A 19,782-nucleotide genomic window follows, 5' to 3' on the forward strand; every position below is an offset into this window, starting at 1 on the left:
CCCCCCCCCCCCCAAATAATCTGTATTGTCTGCACTGAAATGTCACTACATGGAGAAACACTTTGCATACCTCCTTCCTCAAGTGTGAGTTGTTGTGTAAAAGAAGGATAAGTTACCAGTCAGTGATTGGCTGAGTCTGTGAAAAGTAGGTCAGTGTTTTGAGAGAAAAAGGATTAAGGACTTCCTGATTAATTTGGCTTCACCTGTATCCTGTTTGGGTGGCTTTGTTGAGCTTTATTATATAAACAGAGTGTCGCTGAGCTGGGCGAGCAGAGGGGACTGACAGTTTATGATTTGAGAGTTGTGTTCTGGAAGAGCAGTGCCTGTGCTTATAAGATTAACAAGAAGAAAATAAACTTGTTGATATGTTTCCGGTAGAGTTAAACCTGTGCAGGTGTTAAAATGTGTGAGTTTAACAAAAATTAAAATATTGTCATTTTACAGTTTAATTTTAGAATAGGGTAGTGTAGGGTATGTATATATGCCAGTTCTCAGTTTTGGCAAATGGTAGAGATTTTACTGTCTGTTTACATTAAAAGACAATTTTAATGGGCGAATCTGATTTGTGATACAGTTTGCATTTTACTCTCCAATGGGGTAAGGACGGTCTACCTTACACCAATTATTTTGGTGATACTTGAAGACCGATAATATTCTATTTGTAGTTTTGTGTGATTAAGGCAAGTAAGCAAATCTGCGAACATAAGCTTTTTTAAATTTGAGGATATTTATGTATTGGACCCACTCAGCTTTGCTCTATTTAAGTTTAAAGCTTTTCTGGTGTGTTCTGGGCAGGGAACCAATGGAAGTTGTATTTCCAAAGCAGTTCTTTGTCTCTCCCCCCCCCCCCCACTCCTGTATAAAATTACCGTCATTGTTTCCGATATGTTTCTCAGTACTCAAACAAACTCCGTTTATGAAATACATTTGTAGTTATTTTTTGGTTTTTGTTTGTGTCTGTAGGGATCACAGATATTTTTTAGTGTATCTGTTCAAATTTCTTTTTCCTCTCGTGAGTGGCCTAGTGGTTTAAAAGCTCTTGGACTCGCAACCATAAGGTCATAGGTTTGAATCCCATCAGGGGTTCTACATTATGTCCTTGAGAAAGGCACTTTGCACGAATTTTCCTTATTCACCCAGATGGGAAATAGGTATGTGACTACAGACAGCAAAAGATCTTGTCAGTTTGTTAGTGTTTGAGCATGTACAATCTGTAGCTTTTACTGTATGCTTCCTGGGAAGCTGAGAATATTTCTGAGTGTTCTATGGCCTGCTGGGGTAATAATATAGTGTAAAGCGCGTAGAACTTGCTTTCGAGTGGGGACATGCGCTATACAAATGCAATTTATTATTATTATTATTATTAATAAAGCACATAGAGCATGCTGTAGAGTGTGGATATGAGCTATATAAATGCAGTTATTTTATTAATTATTATTATGTTTCAGTGGCCACAGAAGAGAAGAAGTCTTTGCCTTCTGCCTCAGCTTGTGGGTTCTCTTCCTTGCCCAGACATTCAGGCTCTGGACCTGGGACAGACATGCAGAGCATCTTCCCCTATCTCAGCATGCAGGGTATGTTGGCTAGTTGTTCTGTCCTATTTGTGTTCGCGTGCCTGGAGAAAGGTCCCAGTTGTCAGCAAAGCTAGCTGTGAGCAATGGTGGGAAAAGGCCAAAAAAGTCGCACCTGGTCGAAAATTTAGTTCCATCAGAAAACACATATTTATCCATTTCTTAATAACATATTGAAAGGATTTTATAATATTTTCATTTTAAATATATTTTTTTATTAGTTATTTTTGCATTTCACCAAAGGTTAAAAATGAGCTAGATACTGGTTGTTTTTTTTTGCCACACTATGTTTTTACACCCTGTGTTACAAAATGTGGCATATCTTCAGAAGTGGTCAAGATACAGTCAAACCTGTGTAAGATGGCCCCCCATTGTCAAGGAGAAAAGTGGCCGTATCAGGCAGGTGGCCGTCTTAGGCAGGACTGATCAAGATGAAGAAAACAAATCATTCCCATCTGAAGTCCCAATAAAAAATAGCCGCATTGTTCTTGTTTTTGTTGTTGTTGGTTTGTATTTTGTTTGTTATTTTTATTTGGTTGCTGATTTTGCGCAAGTGTGACAATAAAACGAAATGTATCAGACGAGGAAGACCCAGTGCCATATTAAAACAAACACATAGGTCGCCACCACTCAGAGAACGAAAGACGCTTTTGTCGCAAGTTCATGTTGACGTCCTTTGTTACTTTGTCACAGACTGGGTAAACAGTGACCACTCATCCCACTTACGATTTGTGTATGAGTTCTGAGAGGGTCTTACGGGTTATGAGGGATCACATGCTTACCTCACCAGCAGCTGAAAATTGGTACCTATTGGTCAACAGTGGGAGGGGCCTACACAACATGATCGGTTGGAGGGACTACTTAACAACAACGACAAGGGATTGGATTATGACGGCTCGCCCGCAACGCCAGGGGCCAATGCACAATATTTTATGACAAAACGTAATGGAGTCACTAAGGTGGCAGTCTAAAAAGGTGTTATTGCTTAGTGTGATAGGGGTTGTGTGTTGAAATATGGTGGCCGCGGCCGCGTTGGACTGGTGCCCGTTTTACACAGTTAAATTTTATAGAAAAAACGCAAAGGGGGAAATGGAAAGTGGCCGTTTGTACAGGTGGCTGTCTTATAGAGGTGGCCGTCAGAGCAGGTTTGACTGTATTTGAAAAATTTAAACATCAGTGTGTTCAGCATTGAATTTGCTACAAGAATAATATGCTCTTATTTTAAAATCCAAAATTTCCGACAGCTGGGACCTTTCTCCTGGCACTCACACACATTTGTTGTACCTTTTGGATAATCGACGGGTCCCTCGTGTGGTTTGCTCATCTTTCTTGTCAAACATCTGTTGTCCTTACCTCTGCTCCTTCTATTTTTTAATGTTACTCTCTAATCATCTTTGAGCGATAATTCTGCATTGTACTGTACTTACAGTCTTCTAGGGATTAAGCACTATATAAATTCCCATAATATTATCATCATCATCATCATCACATCATCATCATCATCGTCATCATCATCATCATTATTATTGTTAATTAATGTTTGGCACCTATATGACATATATGTATTGCATGTGCCATAAAACTCATACTAAAACTACACTAAATCCTTTAGGGGATATAAAGAAGGTGTTATACTCCAACCATATTGTGGGATGATCTTTTATGTCCATTCCTATTGTTTAAATCAGACGTTTCTTTTTTAAAACTTTTATTCTGTTTATTTTTAAACATTATGAAAAATTATTTTTAAAAAAAAGAAAAATGTTCCTCTCATCTCGTCTTAGATTATGAAAAGATGATTTAAAAATCTGTCCCCAGATCCCCAGTCAGGGAAAGGGTTTGGCCCGCCGGGAAGTGCCAACAACTTCAACCACATGTCTGGGATGGACAAAGCTGCTGCGGTCAACACTGGGATGAGAAAGCAGTACGATGACAAGGTCATACCTGGCACAGAACCTCACGCACTCGCTCTGGTCAGCGGGTCATCCAATGGAGCTGTGGTGAGGGTTGCTTCTGTAGTGGCCTCATGACGCGCATGTTGTGTTTGAGTCTATCTCCTTTATTATTTTCGTTGTTGAGATTATTATTGTTATTATGGTTATGATGATGATGATGATGATGATGATTATTATTATTATTATCATTATTATTATCATTATTATTATTATTATTATTATTATTATGTTGATGATGATGATGATGATTATTATTATTATATTTTTAAAAAATTATATTATTATTGTTATTGTTGTTATTACTATTATTATTATTATTATTATTATTATTATTTATTTATTGTTTCTTTTTTTTACTATCCCTCTTTTGTTTCTGTTTGTTAGTCTTACTTTTTATCTGTACCAAAGATAGTACATAACAAGATGGGCCACTCAGCCAAAAAAGTGTCCGCCGGAAGTTCGCTCTTTGCTTCAGATGGCGCTGCAGTCTGTTTTGAAGCTCTCTTTCATTTTTCCAGAAGAAGAATAGGAATAGCACCTCTTTGCATGCGCAGATGGACTGCTGTTCATCAGCAGTTCGGGTTCGTTCAGTGTGGAGTTTTAGGTGTTTTTTTATTTTAATGACCTCTAGCCTTTCATTCTAAAGTCAAATTAAACAAAGAAAACAACCACCCTTTCCTCTGGAAGAGGTTTTTTGTCAGCGTAACCTTTTTAAAAAAGCATTCTTCCGAAATTTATTCAAAAACTTTCTAGTTTCACTTTGATTTTTAAAAACTCAAGTAAGGAACTCTGTTCGCAAAAGGTGCGCTTTTGCGAAGAGGGCGCCACCGAATTTTGAGGACACTTTTTTAATTGGCTCAAAGAGAGAAGTGGCCCCTCTTGTTATGTAGACTCTTTGTCTGTACCAAATAATACCTTTTGACTGCACTGAAGTATCATAATTGTTTCAATGTGCTTTTCATAACTTAAACAAACAAACAAATCAATACATGCGTGGGTGGTTGGCAGGTTTTCTGGTGTGGTTTGCTCCTTCTTTCTGATCAAACGTGTATCGTCCTTATCTCTCTTTGGCATGTATATGATGGAGGGTGCCACTGGTAGGTCCTACATCTTTACTTTCCCTTTGTTGTTTCTGTTTGTCTGTCTTACATTTTCCCAGCACTAACTGACCGTTTTTGTGTCGATGTGCTTCTCTTTACTCTAACAATCAAAAACAAGCACTTAATGATCTTATTGCGTTTCTAGGGCGGTAAAACGCTTTCTAAGTGGTGGTTGCTATCAAACTTCTATTATCCTTATCTCTATTCCTTCTTTTTTTGTGTATGTTACGCTCTTATAACACATGCTTCCTTCGGCACTTATATAACCTCGTTGTGTTGCAAGTACAGTAAAACTCTTATCTTATTAAAACTTAAAGTGGGTGGTTGGCGGGTGCTCTGGTGTGGTTTGCTCCTTCTTTCCTTTCAAACATCTATCGTCCTTATCTCCCCTTATTTTTTATGTTTGTTACTCTCTTGTAACACCTCTAATCTTCGAGTGCCGTAAAACCTCTACTAAAACTAAACCCAAAACTTAAGCTCTGACTAAAACTAAAGATAAAATCAGTGAATGTGTTTGTGCACAGGGCGGGTACCACAGTGGGTCCAATGACTCACAGTACGCTATGCCCATGGAGTTGCCACAGAGGCTGGGACCTCCGTCTGAGACTTCTGACCACCTCTCCGACAGTAGCCGCCCGTCCCTTGCTTCCACCTTCCATGTGCCGGAGATGCAGGGGAGTAGTGGTGAGTACTGTTAATCTTTTATCTCTTTCTCACTCTCATGTTTGCTCTCTCTCTCTCTCTCTCTCTCTCTCTCTCTCTCTCTCTCTCTCTCTCTCTCTCTCTCTCTCTCTCTCTCTCCCCACCCCCCCCCTCTCCGATCTGTTTTCATAATTTTCCTCTTTTTTTCTTCGTAGGTTGCTGTTTTGTAAGACCTCTAATCTTCAGCACTTATACGACCTCTTTGTGTTGCGAGTGCCGTAAAACTCTTTCTAAAGCCAAAATACCTATTGTTTCATCCTGTAGGGGGCTCTGTCTCAATGCCCAGTAGCGGAGTGGAGAAAATTCAACAGCTGCTGAGAGAGGAGAGCCAGTCTTCTAGTGCCAGCGGTAGTGGTGGTGGTAGCAGTCAGTCCCAGAGGCTTGACCACACCATCTCTACCTCCAGCAGTCACTCACAAAGACTGGACAGCGTCTTTACGGGCGCCAGTCAGTCCCAGAGACTGGACAGTGCCTTCATGTCGGACAGCGGTCGGCCTCAGAGAGCAGACAGTACCGTGTCCACCACCAGCAGCTCCAGCGAGGCAGACTTTGCCCTGTCTGTTAAGACGACATTCTCCCACAGCGATTTGGTCCAGGCTACCGGGGGATTCAGCGAGAAGAATCTGCTCGGAGAAGGAGCGTTTGGGACTGTGTATCGGGGACACTTGAGGCATCTGGACTGTGCCGTCAAAATACTGAAAAAGGTAAGAGAGAAAAAAAGAAAACTCAGAGAGATAGAGAAAGAGAGAGGGGGAGAGAGAGAGAGGGGAGTGGGGAATCTGAAAGTAACAGAGTTATGTACTGCTATTTAAGACACAATAAAGTATTTGAATTTCAAATGCAAACTGGGTTGTAACAGTTTTGAAATACTGTGGAAAATGCCCAAGACGGCCACCTATTGTCAAGGAGAAAAGGACAGTATCTTTATAATATAGAAAAAATGCAAGGGAGAAAGTGAGAAGTGGTCGTTTGTATGTGTGATTTTCTTGGGCAGGTGGTGGAATGTACTGTTTCTTAAAGAAGCAAGAAGCTTAGTTTAGGTAACTGGTAACTGGTTGGTGAGAGGTGGTGTGGTGAGGTGTGGTGTGGGGTGTTGTAATGTGGTTAAGTGTAGTTAAAGGTGGTTAAGTGTGGTGTGGTGGTGGTATGTCGTGTGGTGCAGTTTGGTGTGTTGTAGTATGGTGTGATGTGATATGGTGGTATGATGTGGTGCATGGTGTGGGTTGGTGTGGTCAAGTGTGTTTGAATGTGGTTAAGTGTGGTGTGGTGGTGGTATGTCGTGTGGTGCAGTTTGTTGTGTGTTGGGTGGTGTGATGTGTGGTGTGGTGTGGTGTGATGTGGTGTGGTTCGGTGTGGTGTGGTATGGTGTAGTATGGTGTAGTGTAGTGTAGTTTGATGTTGTGTGGTGTAGTGTTATTTGGTTTTTGGATAGCTTGGCGGTGCCTATTTAGCCAAAATGATCTGTCAAGAGGGATGTGGTATCAGTGGCCTAGTTGTTTGGCTACCGGACTTGTAATCGTGGGGTTGCGGGTTTGGGGGTTTGAGCTGCGGGTCCGACGTGTCCTTGCGAAAGGCACTTTACACGAATTTTCCTTACTTCAACCAGGTGGGAATGGGTACCCAGCTATAGACAGCGAAAGATCTTGTCAGTTTGTTAGTGTTTGAGTGCTTAACCAGCTCCTTGCACTGTATGCTTCCCGGGAAGCTGAGAATGTTTCTGAGTGTTCTATGGTCTGCTTGGGTAATTATATAGTGTAAAGCGCATAGAGCTTGCTTTCAAGTAGGGACATGCATGGAATACTATTATTATTATTATTATTATTATTATTATTATTATTATTATTATTATGTCTTACACTCTGTGGTGACACTTGATTTTGCTGTGTTTTCCCTCAGACTGAAGAGAAGCCGACAGACAACTGCAGTCAGTTGCGGAGTGAGTTGACCACACTGCTCAAGTAAGTTATTTCTTCTTCTTCTTCTTGGCTCTTCTAGTAGCTGAAAGGTTGCTTCTCAGACCTTTGTATGTTACTCGCTAGTAAAACCTCTAATTTTTTGAACTTCCGTGACCTCTTTGTGTTGTAAGTGCGATGAAACGCCTACTAAAACTAAACTATTTTCTTTGTATGTTACTCTCCAGTAACACCTCTTATCTTCGGTACTTATTAAAACCCAATTTTATCGGAAGTTCTGTAAAACTCTTATTAAAACTTAAAACTAAGTTAAAATGTGTTGTGTTTTTCTCCTTGTTTCACCAGGTACCAACATGAGAACATTGTGACACTCTACGGCTATGCCCTGGATGGCCCTGATCTCTGTCTGGTCTACCAGTATCTGGAGATGGGATCCTTGGAGGACAGGCTTGGACTCAAAGTAAGAATGGCTGCCTATTTATTTGTCAAATGGCATTGTGAGGCGTCGTGATGGAATTGGGCTCTTGTCAATTTTTGGGCATGTGGAGTTATTGGCGTCATCATAAAGCTTGTTCACCTATTTTGCTTTCGATGTGAAAAAATTACTCCTCTATTATGAATAGAAGTTGAGATATTTGCAATTGAAAGAGGTTGAGGTCGCCTAATGTCAGAGGTAAAATGAGTGAGAGAGCAGCCGCCAAAGTTTGCTGATTTCCAAAGCTTGAGAGTCCTGGGAAACTGCAAATTTACTTTTTTTGTGCCTTTGATCAGTGTTTTTCAGTAAAACCCATGTAAAAATGTATTTTTCAAAGGACATAAAAGTTGTTTAGCCGACAAAATTGTTTTTTTAAATTGCCCAGCGGCCATAAAAGTGCTGATTCCTTTGATTTCATTATTTTGACAAGCACCTGATTTCACCATGATGCCTCACATTTGATCTGCATTATTAGATCAGATCGGCTTGGGCTGGGTTGAGAAGTGGTACTGGCCAATGCACACCACTAGGTTTTTAAAAAATTTGACTTGAAATTTGTTATTTTTCAAGAAGTTCGTGAAATCAAGTCTTTTGCAATATGTTAAAAGGGGCAATATTTCATTGGATATTGCATTAGAACACTGGGTGACTTAAATTGCGAATTCAAACTGTTTGGAAAGCGAGTATATCTTAACCAATATTACAGACATGGATTTAGAGCCTTGGCCAGAAAAGTGTATTTAATCAGGGAATGTGAAAACAACACACTGTGTCATTCTGGTGGAAGGGGGTAAGCAGAACAACACGGAGTATGTCATTCTGGCCGATAGTAGTTAATGGAACTTTCTGGAGCGTGCACTGGGTAAAACTATTAAACAGATGTCGTTTTTCAGCGACACCAGTAATGTAGTGGAACATTAAAGCTTTTTGCCTTCGCACATTGTAGACGTGAGTTCGACTCCCATGTGCAGAGGTTATATTATTTTTGTTGTTGTGTCAAGTATCACCCCTTTTTCTGTGGGTGGTTTGCAGGTGCTCTGGTGTATCGTCATTATCTCCCCTCCTTCTTTTTTGCGTTTGTTACTCTCTTGGAGCTACTTTAAATCTTCGGCACTTATATGACCTTATTGTCTTGCAAGTGCCATAAAACACTTACTAAAACTAAAACTCCCTTTTTTCTTCTGAGTTAATGTTTTCGTTTCTGCTCGAGTTGACCCTGACAGGTAAGGTCTAGTCAAAGGAACTCGCCCCTTAAATGATCTAAATTGTGTCGTTGTGAGCGTAAAACACTTGCAATTACTTCCTGCAACACTCAAAAGCAAAAAAACAATAAAAGAAATATGAGATGTTCCGCGGGTGTTATATCTAATATGGTGGTCCTTGATTTCTTCGGTAAGAGTGATGTCAAATCAAACTAAATTTGTAGGTGTTTGAGGGCACCACTGGCAGGTCGACTTCTTTTCTTTCCCTCTGTAGTTTCTGTCTTTGCTGCTATTTTTTTGCTGCACTTAATGTTAATGATTCATTATTATGTCAATTTGCCTCTCTTTATTCAAACAGACAAACAAACAACAAATAAATGTATCTTTAAAAAAAAAACCTACTTTCTTTTGTTTCAGGACGGCACAGATCCACTGAGCTGGGAACGCAGAATGAACATCATTGTTGGGGCAGTAACTGGACTCAACTTTCTGCACAAGTTTGGCAAACAGCCGCTTATTCATGGAGACATCAAGAGGTTTGTATCATATCTGCTTTTGTTTGCATTGTCCTTGCTTTCTGGTTATTATTTTAGCAGTGACTCTTTGATCCCATGATTCACTTGAGAAACATATTCTGGAAGCAAGAAGCAAAAGTAGAGGGCTGGAGAGGAAGGGGCAGACCTGAATGGAAGATAGGAACAGACATAGAAACCTGGCTTTGAACCTAAACGACTCGGGCAGGTAGAATGGTAAGAGACATAGTGTTTTATTGCAGGAAGGTCCGAGAACCAATGGCCAACTACTGTAAAAGCTAAGGAGGAGACGAATATTCTTCAACCCTTTCCTCTTCAGTGCGGCTGAAATTTTCTAGAAAAGATCTGTAGCTCTAGAGCTTATCTGGCTTAAATGAGGTCGACTTTTTCCTTGTTTCTCCCCCTCAGAATTTATTCAGTGGCAAGCTCAGCTGAGAGAACGATAGATCACTCACTTAAAACTGAAGCCTTGATTTCATTTCTAGAGAAGAAAGTTTGTCAGAGTTGGCGTCCCATAACTAAAGCACGAAAGAATATGAACACCTGACAGGTTGCTCAGTGCCCAGAGAGTTTGAACAAATATTGCCAAATATTTTTGGCGAAGAATGTGAACAGGAAAGGGTCAAATCAAACCTTTAAAAAAAGTTTTATACCTTGATTCAGTGATTTATACAGTGCAAATCATTGTACCATGTAAATAAATTATGGGAGAGACATTCACGATTTTAATACTTGGAATCGATCTTCTCCTGTAAAAGGAGACAGATTGAGGTGGGCGGTCCAACTTTATTTTAAACTTTATCCGAGTTTTAAAAATCTTCTCCATCCCTGCAGCGCAAACATTTTGCTGGACAAATATTGTGAGGCAAAGATCGGTGACCTGGGTCAGGCGTCCTATGCTACGAAAAACTCTGGGGGTGACACGAAAGGTTTCACCCACTTCACCAAAGCTGACACAAAGACCAAACAGTTTGGGACCCAGGCCTATCTGCCCCATGATGTCATCGGCAGTGGAAGGCTGTCTATCAACATCCAGTCGGATATCTTTGCCATGGGTGTGGTGAGTGCCCTTTTTCTCCACTTCATCCCACCCCAGCTCTCCCTTCCTTCTGTGAATAAATTGTTAAAAGTTCGAACAGGGGCTCAAAATTTGAGAAAATCACTGGAAATATTATAAATATAAAAGCCGCAACATTGGAAATTTACATTGTTTTTAAAAGATGTGCGCGCGTGCACACACAAACACACACACACACACACACACACACACTCACACACACACACCCACACACACACACACACACACACGTAAATGCACATGCACACGCACACACTCACAAACACACAGGCATACACACATAAATAATGACAATGCTCAGAACTGCTGCACACAAACCTTATACATCTCTTTGACATTTCCATCAGCAGTACACATCAGCCTGACTTTTGTCTTTCTGACAGGTTTTCCTCGAGGTGCTCAGTGGCCTGAAGGCTTATGATCCTGATCGAGGTGGAGGCCACTTCTTGGTGAGTTTTGTTTTATGGCGCTATCAACTGCTTACGGTCAAATGAGCGCGCGGAACATGTTAAACATTTTCAGTTGGTGGGAAATTTTGAATTTTGTCCAGGTGGCGGCCGAAGCCCACTCTTGTCAATTTTTGGACCTTCAAGGGATCTTAAAAATGCGCAATTTTCACTCGGGACCTCCAAGATTTTTTACCCTTATCTGAGAATCTCTGCAGAACATATGAATCAAGGGAAACATGTACTCCTGGATTAAATCATTCCTTACAGATAGACTCATCCAGACCCAGATGGATGAAACCTTATCTTCAAAAGCAGTACTGGAGGAAGGACTCCCACAGGGATCTTCTATCAGCTGTACTTTATTCCTTGTCTTCCTCAATGACGTTTCAGGTGTTCTCAGAACTGAAAAAGCCCTTTTTGCTGATGACCTGGTCCTTTGGCACACTGGAAACTCGACAACAATAAGCAGACGAAGACTACAAGATGATCTAAATTCCCTAGGAATCTATTGCCGTTTATGGAAGATGAAAGTAAATTGCGAAAAAACTGTCTACTCTGTTTTTACGAGAAGCTATAACCTTGCAAATGCAGAAATCCCTCTCAAAATAGATGGTACCACCAACAACCTCAGGAAGAAGGCTATGAAGAGACTTAATCTCATCAAACGACTAGCCAGTACCAACTGGGGATCAGACAAGAACACCTTGAGAGGCCTCTATTTAGGATATACCAGAGCTGTTTTTGATTATAATCTTGTTCTACAAAACATTTGCAGTAAAACTACAAAGAACTCAATAGACACCATCCAAAACCAAGCTCTTCGTCTTATCTCTGGCGGAATGAGACCCTCACCGACTGCGGCCTGTGAAATCCACTCAAATATTGAGCAATTAGAAACTCGAAGAAAACGGGCAGCTTTAGAAATATATGAAAGATTTAAAAGGCTAGAAAATAACCACCCTAATAGAATCCTTGTTGACAAGTGGAAACCTAATCAAAGACTAAAAAATACAAAATCTGTACTTGACACTGTTCTCAATCTCCAAGAAAAACATCACCTCCCTGAAAGACGAGAACCTCTGGAAAGAGTTCCCTCAACTCTCCCACCACATCTCACCATAGCAAAGCCAGAAATTAGGAAAACACTTTTGGACAAGAGCAATAAAAACACATATCCTGTGGCACTAAAACATTCTGCCCTTGAAACAATTGATTCCTATCCACCAACATGGATCCACTCATACACTGATGGATCTGCCTTTAAGGCAACAATCAACGCTGGATATGGGTCAGTGATCAACTTGCCCAGTGGGATAAAAAAAGAAGTCTTTAATTCCAGCGGGTCCTTCTGCTCCAATTTCATTGCCGAACAACAGGCTATCACCAACACAGCAAACTACATCAACTACTTGTTTGACACTAACCCACTTGCTACCACAGACATCGTTATCTTTACAGACAGCCTTTCAACACTAGAGACACTTGAGAGTGGGACTGATGTGAACAAAGATATATTGCACTTGATTTGGAGTCTACATAATTTGATAAGTAGGCACCACGTCAGAGTAGTCTTACAATGGATTCCTGCCCACGCTGGGATACCGGGAAATGAAAGAGCTGATGCTCTGGCAAAGAAAGGAGCTAGCCTCCCTCAGCCTGAAATTCCTACGAATTACACCACCTGCTGCCAAATGATCAAGTCAAACCTCAAGGAAGAGTGGATGAATGATTGGGCCACAGGTACAACAGGAAGGAGGATGTATGGCCACATGAATAAACCACTGGTCAAAGATCCAATCAATGAGTTGAGGGGGGGGAGATCAATCCATAATCTTCCAACTTAGAACACAACATGTACCCCTCAACCAACATCTCAACCGAATTGGAGTAAAGCAGTCTACTGCCTGCCCACTATGTGACTACCCCTCAGAGACAGTGGAACATCATCTGTTCTTCTGTAGAAAACTAACTGATTTAAGGGGATGTTTTCTTCCCAAGCTACCCCACACATCTAATTGCCTCTACTCCTCAAGACAACAATTAGAACAAACATGAAACTATTACCGAATGGCATCATGCAGAAGAGTTAACGTTCAGATGCTACTGAATTGTTAACAACAACAACAACATCTGAGAATCTAGGTGTAGATCTTTCCTACCATAAGATCAGGGGTGTGGCTGAAAGACAGCTGTAAAAAGGAGCCAAAGAGTAGCAATAGAAAGGCTGAAGAAAGAGTCAAGAGCCCAGAGCAGGGGGCCAAGGAGGTGCGGTGGTGGGGGCAGAAAGTGGAGATAAAAGAAGATGACAGAACATTTTTATAGAGCAGGAAAGGATGTGAAAGGTGAACATTTTAGAGAAGAACATTTTCCGTCGCTATCCGTTTTCGAACTTGGGCCCAATTGAATAAGAGGCCAACACCTTAACCTCTAAATCACGAGAGCCCCCATCAAGTTAACGAGATTATTAGGCTATTCAGTCAGACCTTGTAAAACCATTCAAAAGCATCTAATGGCATGTCACATTTTCATTCTAGATCAAGGCCTAGTGCAATACGAACACACAAATAGGACAAATACCGGAGGTTGATAGCAACAAGTTAAACCAGATTTTGTTAAAGAATGTCTCAACAAGGCTTAGAAGCACTTTCCATATATAGGCCTAAGACTAATGTTTCGATTAAATTTAAATTGACTTAAGAGAAAAGTCAAAGTAGCAATACTTTTTCTTTTTTATTGTAAGTGTTTTACTGCATATGGTCATATGAGCGCGTGGGACACATGAAACATTTTCATGTCACTATCCGGATTCGAACCTGAGACCTATTGAATGAGAAGCAGACACCTTAACCTCTAGATGAGAGCCCCCATTTTTAAAATAAGCAAATGGATGACCCAAACAAATGAATAAAGTTACGTTAGACAATTATCATAGATAAAACATAATGGAAGAAGACTGAATCTCTTGACAGTAGACTTACTACGCCTAGTTATCATATCTCGAAATCTGTGCCGACAAATAATTCATTAGTAATTGACCAGTGGCGCAACACTGGAGAAGTTGGAGAATAGCCACTTGCTTTTTTTAAAGAGCATCTGTACAGAGAAATGTTTAGGGAACCATGATTGCAATGTCTGTTTCTGGCTTTTGATGGAGTTCAGATTAATCTGCTCAATGAACCTGGTTTAAGATTTTTACTGCTCATGTTGAAAAAATTTTTCATTTGTGTTTACTCTGCACAGGCCGCCTATGTGATAGACTGCATCCAGAGCAAGTATGATGAAGGTGAATGGCAGGCTGAGTTTCAGGACAAGAGAGCGGCCAATGACATGTCAGCGGAACTCTTCATCTCTTGTATGAAATTGGCCAAAAAATGTACAGCCCAGATAAAGAAGGCCAGGCCAACCAGTGAGAAGGTAATGAGACCTGGAAATACTGTTGAAATTGTCCGAGGCAGCCACCCATTGTCGAGAAGAAGTATGATTGTTTTTGACTAGTGGACGTCTTGGACAGTGTCATAGTATTTTTGAAAAATGCACCTGATTAGGGGGAGTGGACGTGGGAAGTGGTTGTTTGTCTGAGACAGGTGACCGTTAAATCAGGTTTGACTGAAAGAAGTTTGTCGAATCTAAGTGACACTTTTATGTTATGAGTTTAACTAAATGTTTCCATGTGCTTTTTCTGTCTGTTTTTCTTGAATCTTTGCTTTTTCTTTCCTCATCCTTACCGTTGTGTGGGTGGTTGGCGGGTGCTCTGGTGTGGTTTGCTTCTTCTTTCCTATCAAACATCTATCGTCCTTATCTCCCCTTATTCTTTTTTATGTTTGTTGCTCTCTTGTAACGCATCTAATCTTCTGGCGCTCATATGACCTATGCAGTTGCGAGCGCCGTAAAACCTCTACTAAAACTAAAAACTAACTTACTGTCGTCATTTTTCCTCTTCTTCTTTTGAAAGTTAGTCACTCTCCTGTGAACTGCTATTTACGGGGTGCCTTGATAGTTGAAGCTGACTTTGTGCTGTTGAGGCTAGAGAGGTGAGCAGAGTAAGCCTGATTCCCCGTTTGGACTTCTCTGTTGACATCCACGCCTTGGCGCTCATATGACCTTTGCAGTTGTGAGCGTCGTAAAACCTTACAAAAACAAAACAAACATTGTCTCTGTTGTGGGTTGCTCCTTCTTTCCTATCAAACATCTGTATTTCTTCTCCTTCTTTTTTTTTTTTTACTGTCTTGTAACACCTGTGATCTCCCCCCCCCCTCGAAAAAAAACCCAACCCAATCTTTAATGTAGTTCCAATCTATTCGGTGGGCCCAGTCCTTGTATTTCATTATTTCATTTCTAGCAGGCTATTTCTGGGCTTTAATAACTCCTTTAGTACACACAGCCAGACAAGGGAAACTAGGTCTGGGGAAATATGATCCGCTATTACTTTTGTCTTAGATTGGTTGATTATGAGTAAATGCTGTGTATTTATTTATACTTAATTCTTTTTCCTCCACTTACATGCATGTGATATTTAAAAAGTTTATGAAAAAAGATGTATAAAAATGTTTTGTGTTCTGTTTCAGTTGTTGGAGAGTGTGAAGGAGCTTTACAAAAAGTTCTGTGAAGTTTCAAGAGGTGAGTAACTTCTCTGGATGGATGGGTTTTCTTTTTTTGGGCCACCCTCTCAAACTTATGCATCTTAAAAGTTCCTAAACAAAGGCACAATGGTTAATGGTTTAGCAGGTGGAGAAAAAAAGGAAAAGAAGTAATGTTACAATCGCATGTTAAAAATAATGTAAACTTTTAAAAAATCACCAAGTTCCCTCATGTCATAAATAGTTTTTGTAGTTCTCTTAGCACGTAAGTCTGTAATTTTTAAAGTTAAGTGTTTTGCAGTATTTGCCCATGAAGGGGAATTCTCGGTCATAAACATGAGGATCACTAATCTTTTACCTGCAGAATTAGCATTTCAAATTTTGTAATGCGGTCGTAAACAATCAAGGCATCTATGAGAAGATAAAATTGGTTCTTTTTTACTGTCTATCCTGAAAAATTCCTTTCTGATTAACTTACTCATTAAGAGAATAACACCGATGATATGGTAGTACATGATGTCACACAACGCAGTACAATTTCACGAACATGACATTGTTAGTGGCCACTGTATGCTGCCCTGTTATTGAGCGAGACTTTTAACCGTCTTTCTCAGCCACACTCTCCAAAGACGACTCATCTGTAATCAATGTCACAGATATGTGTCCTCATCATGGATATGTTGTCCTTGTCACGAGTGTATAAGTCTATATCATAGATATGTATCTATGTCACGAATATGTCGTCTATGTCATAGATATGTTGTCCATGTCACGAGTGTATAAGTTTATATCATGGATATGTGTCTATGTCACGAATATGTCGTCTATATCATGGATATGTGTCCGTGTCATGGATGTAGTCTTTTTCATGAATATCATCATTGCAGTTCGTTATCCGCATATGGAACAAAATTTGAAAACTCCAGTCTTAAGGCATTTGACCTGAGCAGTCTTCAAATGTATGTCATGGATATGTTGTCTATTTCATGGATATTTAGTGTGTGTCATGTATATAAGTCCATGTCACAGATGTGTAGTTAAAATCACGGATATGTATCTATGTCATGAATATGCAGTCCATATCACGGATATATATCCATGTCATATGCTGTCTATATCATGGATATGTATCCATGTCATCAATTTCATGGACATTCCACTGGGGTCTGTGGTGTAATGGCTAGGCTCTTCTCTGTTGCAAGCAAAAGATGTGAGTTTGATTCCCACATGGGCAGGTTTTTTATTTTTTTATTAATTTTTTTTTATTGAGCATCTCTTGTCTGTCTGCCAGGATGTTGTTTCCCTCTCAGCCTGAGTTGGCCCTAACAAGTAGGGGAGAAACAGCCCACCTCAAGGATTCAAAATTGTGTAAATAGGGATTTAAAACATTAAAATCGTAGGCCTACAGTTATAGTTTATATGCTGCTTGGTTGATATGTTTCACCGTTACTGAACAAACAATGTCAGTTGGTGGTTGGCGGGTACTCTGATGTGGTTTGCTCCTTCTTTCCTATCAAATGTTTATTGTCCTTATGTCCCTCCTTTTTTGTGTTTGTTACTTTCTTGTAACACCTCCAATCTTCGGCACTTATTATATGACCTTATTGTGTTGCAAGTGCCGCAAAACTCTTACAAGAACTAAACAGTGTCACGTTTGCAAATGTTGCAAGTGCCATAAAACTCTTACTAGAACTAGAACTTAACCCTAGTTGGCCCTAACAAGTAGGGTAGAAAATCATGTGAGTGGAGACTTCAAACACCACTATCATACAGTTATAGTTTATTTGCTGCTTGGTTGATATGTTTCACTGTTACCTAATAAACAATGTCAGTTGGTGATTGGCGGGTACTCTGATGTGGTTTGCTTCTTCTTTCCTGTCAAACATCTATCATATGCAGTTGCGAGCAGTGTAAATCCTTTCTAGAACTAACTAAACATCCATCATACTAATCTATCCTCCTTTTTTTGTTGTTTGTTTGTTACTCTGTTGTAACATGTCTTATTTTCGGTACTCATATAATGTATATGTTTTGCCAGTGTCGCAAAATTCTTACTAAAATTAAAGTGTCACGTTTGACTTCTGCAGAGCTCCGAAGACAGTATTCTGATGTGAGTACGGATTCCTCGGGACCTACCAGTTCCATGCAGATCAGCTCCACGGACTCGCTGTACCAGCACCAGAGCTGTGAGAGTGAGCTGGGAGTGGTCAGTTGTGGGCCCACATCGTCCACCCCCACCCCTCTGCACATGAGCCTCCCACCCCAGTCCTCCAATGTTTCCCAGCTCCAGTCTCAACGTTCTATGCCATATCGCTCGGCTCATTCATCCTTACCATATTCCCCCCCAATGCCTGGATCCTCTTACTCTCCTCACGGCAATTCTGTCGAGCGCCTTCAACAGCAAAGGTTTCAACAGTTTCAGTCTGTGCATACGGAACAGTCTGGCAAGTTTCCTCAAACGAACTCTCAGTTGTCTTCGTCGTCGCCCCAGCATTTTGCCCCCAGTGATGTGTCTCAATCGATGGTGCCGCCGCCCCATCAGAGAGGACTTCATCATCAGCCTGTCGGTGCGGGCATGGGAAATGTGGGGCCCACGGCCGGCCCATTACTGCACCAGATGGAACCGCAGTCTGAAGCATTGCAACTGCAGCGTATGTACGACATGCAGGAACAGAAGAAGAAGATAGACAGCCTCCCCGACCTTTCTGGGGTGACCCCACAACCCAACCCCCACAACTCTTCCTCTTCTGTTGCTCCTTTAGGCCACTCTCAAACACCCTCCTTTGATGAACAAAACGTGCCGGTGACTTCGGAGCAGGCAGATAGTTTATTCATTGACCATCCCACAGATCCCAAAAAGCTCGAGTATATTCGAAATTGGGATGGGAATGCCTACAAAAATGAACCAGATCCTCAGAGTTACAATCATACTGGTTCAGTGAATGTCGCATCTCCTCCTTCCATGGTGAAAGGAAATGTTGAGTCTGTGAGATATAACACAGGACATGGGTGTGATAGTTCCACCTGTGAGGAATCTGTTGGACAAGAGTCACCTTTGGGCGCTCGTAGAGAGAGTGACGTGGACAATAATGCTCTAGGAATTGGCCACGGTGATGTGGACAGCTCAGAAGTCGACTCCTCAAGTTCTGTGACAAAAAAGACGAATCCTTTCTTTAGCAGATACAAACTGGAGCGTGAAACTCTGTCTCAAGAAAATGAATTAGATGATGATGATAACGACACGTGATCAATTGAGTCGAGTGAAAAAAGTTAAACTAGAAATGTCCTGTCCAGTCCACTCAGTTCAAGACTGCAAAATTAGTTTTTAATTAGAATCTGAAATCATATTTTTATTCTAGGGCATAAAAAAAAAATACTTGACCTAAAAAGAAAGCAAAGTTGTTTTATCAGTCTCTTGAGAAGAGAAAGGGAATTTATTTTATATATATCTATCTTTACTGCAAACTGTCTTGTCAGAACTAAGGACTGAAAATGAAAATGGACTAACAGTACACTTGTGACCAGATCAAGTCTATGAATGTTATTGGATTTGGAAAAATGTTTACTGTGAAATAAAGATGTTCTTCCTTGTAGGGAAACAAGGAAGATTGCAGCTTGGTGTCATCTTTCATCGCCCCTACCTTCTCTCATATCATCTCCTGTTAGTGGCCAGCTTTTCCTAAAGTGAAAGCAACATGGTACCTCCTTCTGTCCCTTTAGTTGGACTGATCTATTTGTTCCATCTCTTCACATACTTGTATTCAGTAGTTGTACTGGTTACGGTATCTCTGTGTCTGTTATGTTCATGCTATTGGAAGGTATCACTGGTGGGTCAAACTTACACTTTTCTGACCCCTCTGTTGTTTCTTTGTATTTTTCATACTCTTTCCCAGCACTAAATGACCATTAATGTGTCCATGTTTCTCTTCTCTTTACTCAAACTCAATATCTCTCTTTGATCAGAGTGCTATATCAGTAATAAAGCTCCTACCTGAGGACCTCTCAAAAGCCTTATCCATTATATATTATTTATGTTGGCCTTCCTGCAGATCTAAATTCAAAACGGTAGGCGTTTATGATATTATTACGTAAGTAGCCACACTACTGATATAATGCAGTTAGCGTGGTTGGTTGGCGGGTGCTCTACTCTTAATGTGGTTTGCTCTTTCTTTCCTATCAAACATCTATCGTCTTTATCTCTCCTTCTTTTTAGTGTCTGTTAATCTC

General features: G+C 40.6%; 1 protein-coding gene across 1 annotated transcript in view; it reads left to right on the forward strand.

Annotated features, from left to right (window-relative positions):
- LOC101845840 overlaps nucleotides 1–19,563 on the forward strand; it is a gene marked incomplete at its 5' end in the record, with an annotated part of 37,512 nt that extends 17,949 nt beyond the window's left edge. Inside the window, 12 exon segments of the mRNA XM_005095822.3 lie at nucleotides 1,449–1,574; nucleotides 3,390–3,571; nucleotides 5,151–5,310; nucleotides 5,593–6,032; nucleotides 7,225–7,286; nucleotides 7,587–7,701; nucleotides 9,336–9,454; nucleotides 10,286–10,511; nucleotides 10,913–10,978; nucleotides 14,219–14,392; nucleotides 15,544–15,595; nucleotides 17,643–19,563. Coding sequence (XP_005095879.2) covers nucleotides 1,449–1,574; nucleotides 3,390–3,571; nucleotides 5,151–5,310; nucleotides 5,593–6,032; nucleotides 7,225–7,286; nucleotides 7,587–7,701; nucleotides 9,336–9,454; nucleotides 10,286–10,511; nucleotides 10,913–10,978; nucleotides 14,219–14,392; nucleotides 15,544–15,595; nucleotides 17,643–18,802 — 2,882 coding nt within the window.
- Between the last annotated feature and the right edge of the window lie 219 nt (nucleotides 19,564–19,782).

The sequence above is a fragment of the Aplysia californica genome, unplaced genomic scaffold, assembly GCF_000002075.1.
Source record: "Aplysia californica isolate F4 #8 unplaced genomic scaffold, AplCal3.0 scaffold00114, whole genome shotgun sequence".
In the NCBI taxonomy this organism is placed as follows: domain Eukaryota; kingdom Metazoa; phylum Mollusca; class Gastropoda; order Aplysiida; family Aplysiidae; genus Aplysia; species Aplysia californica.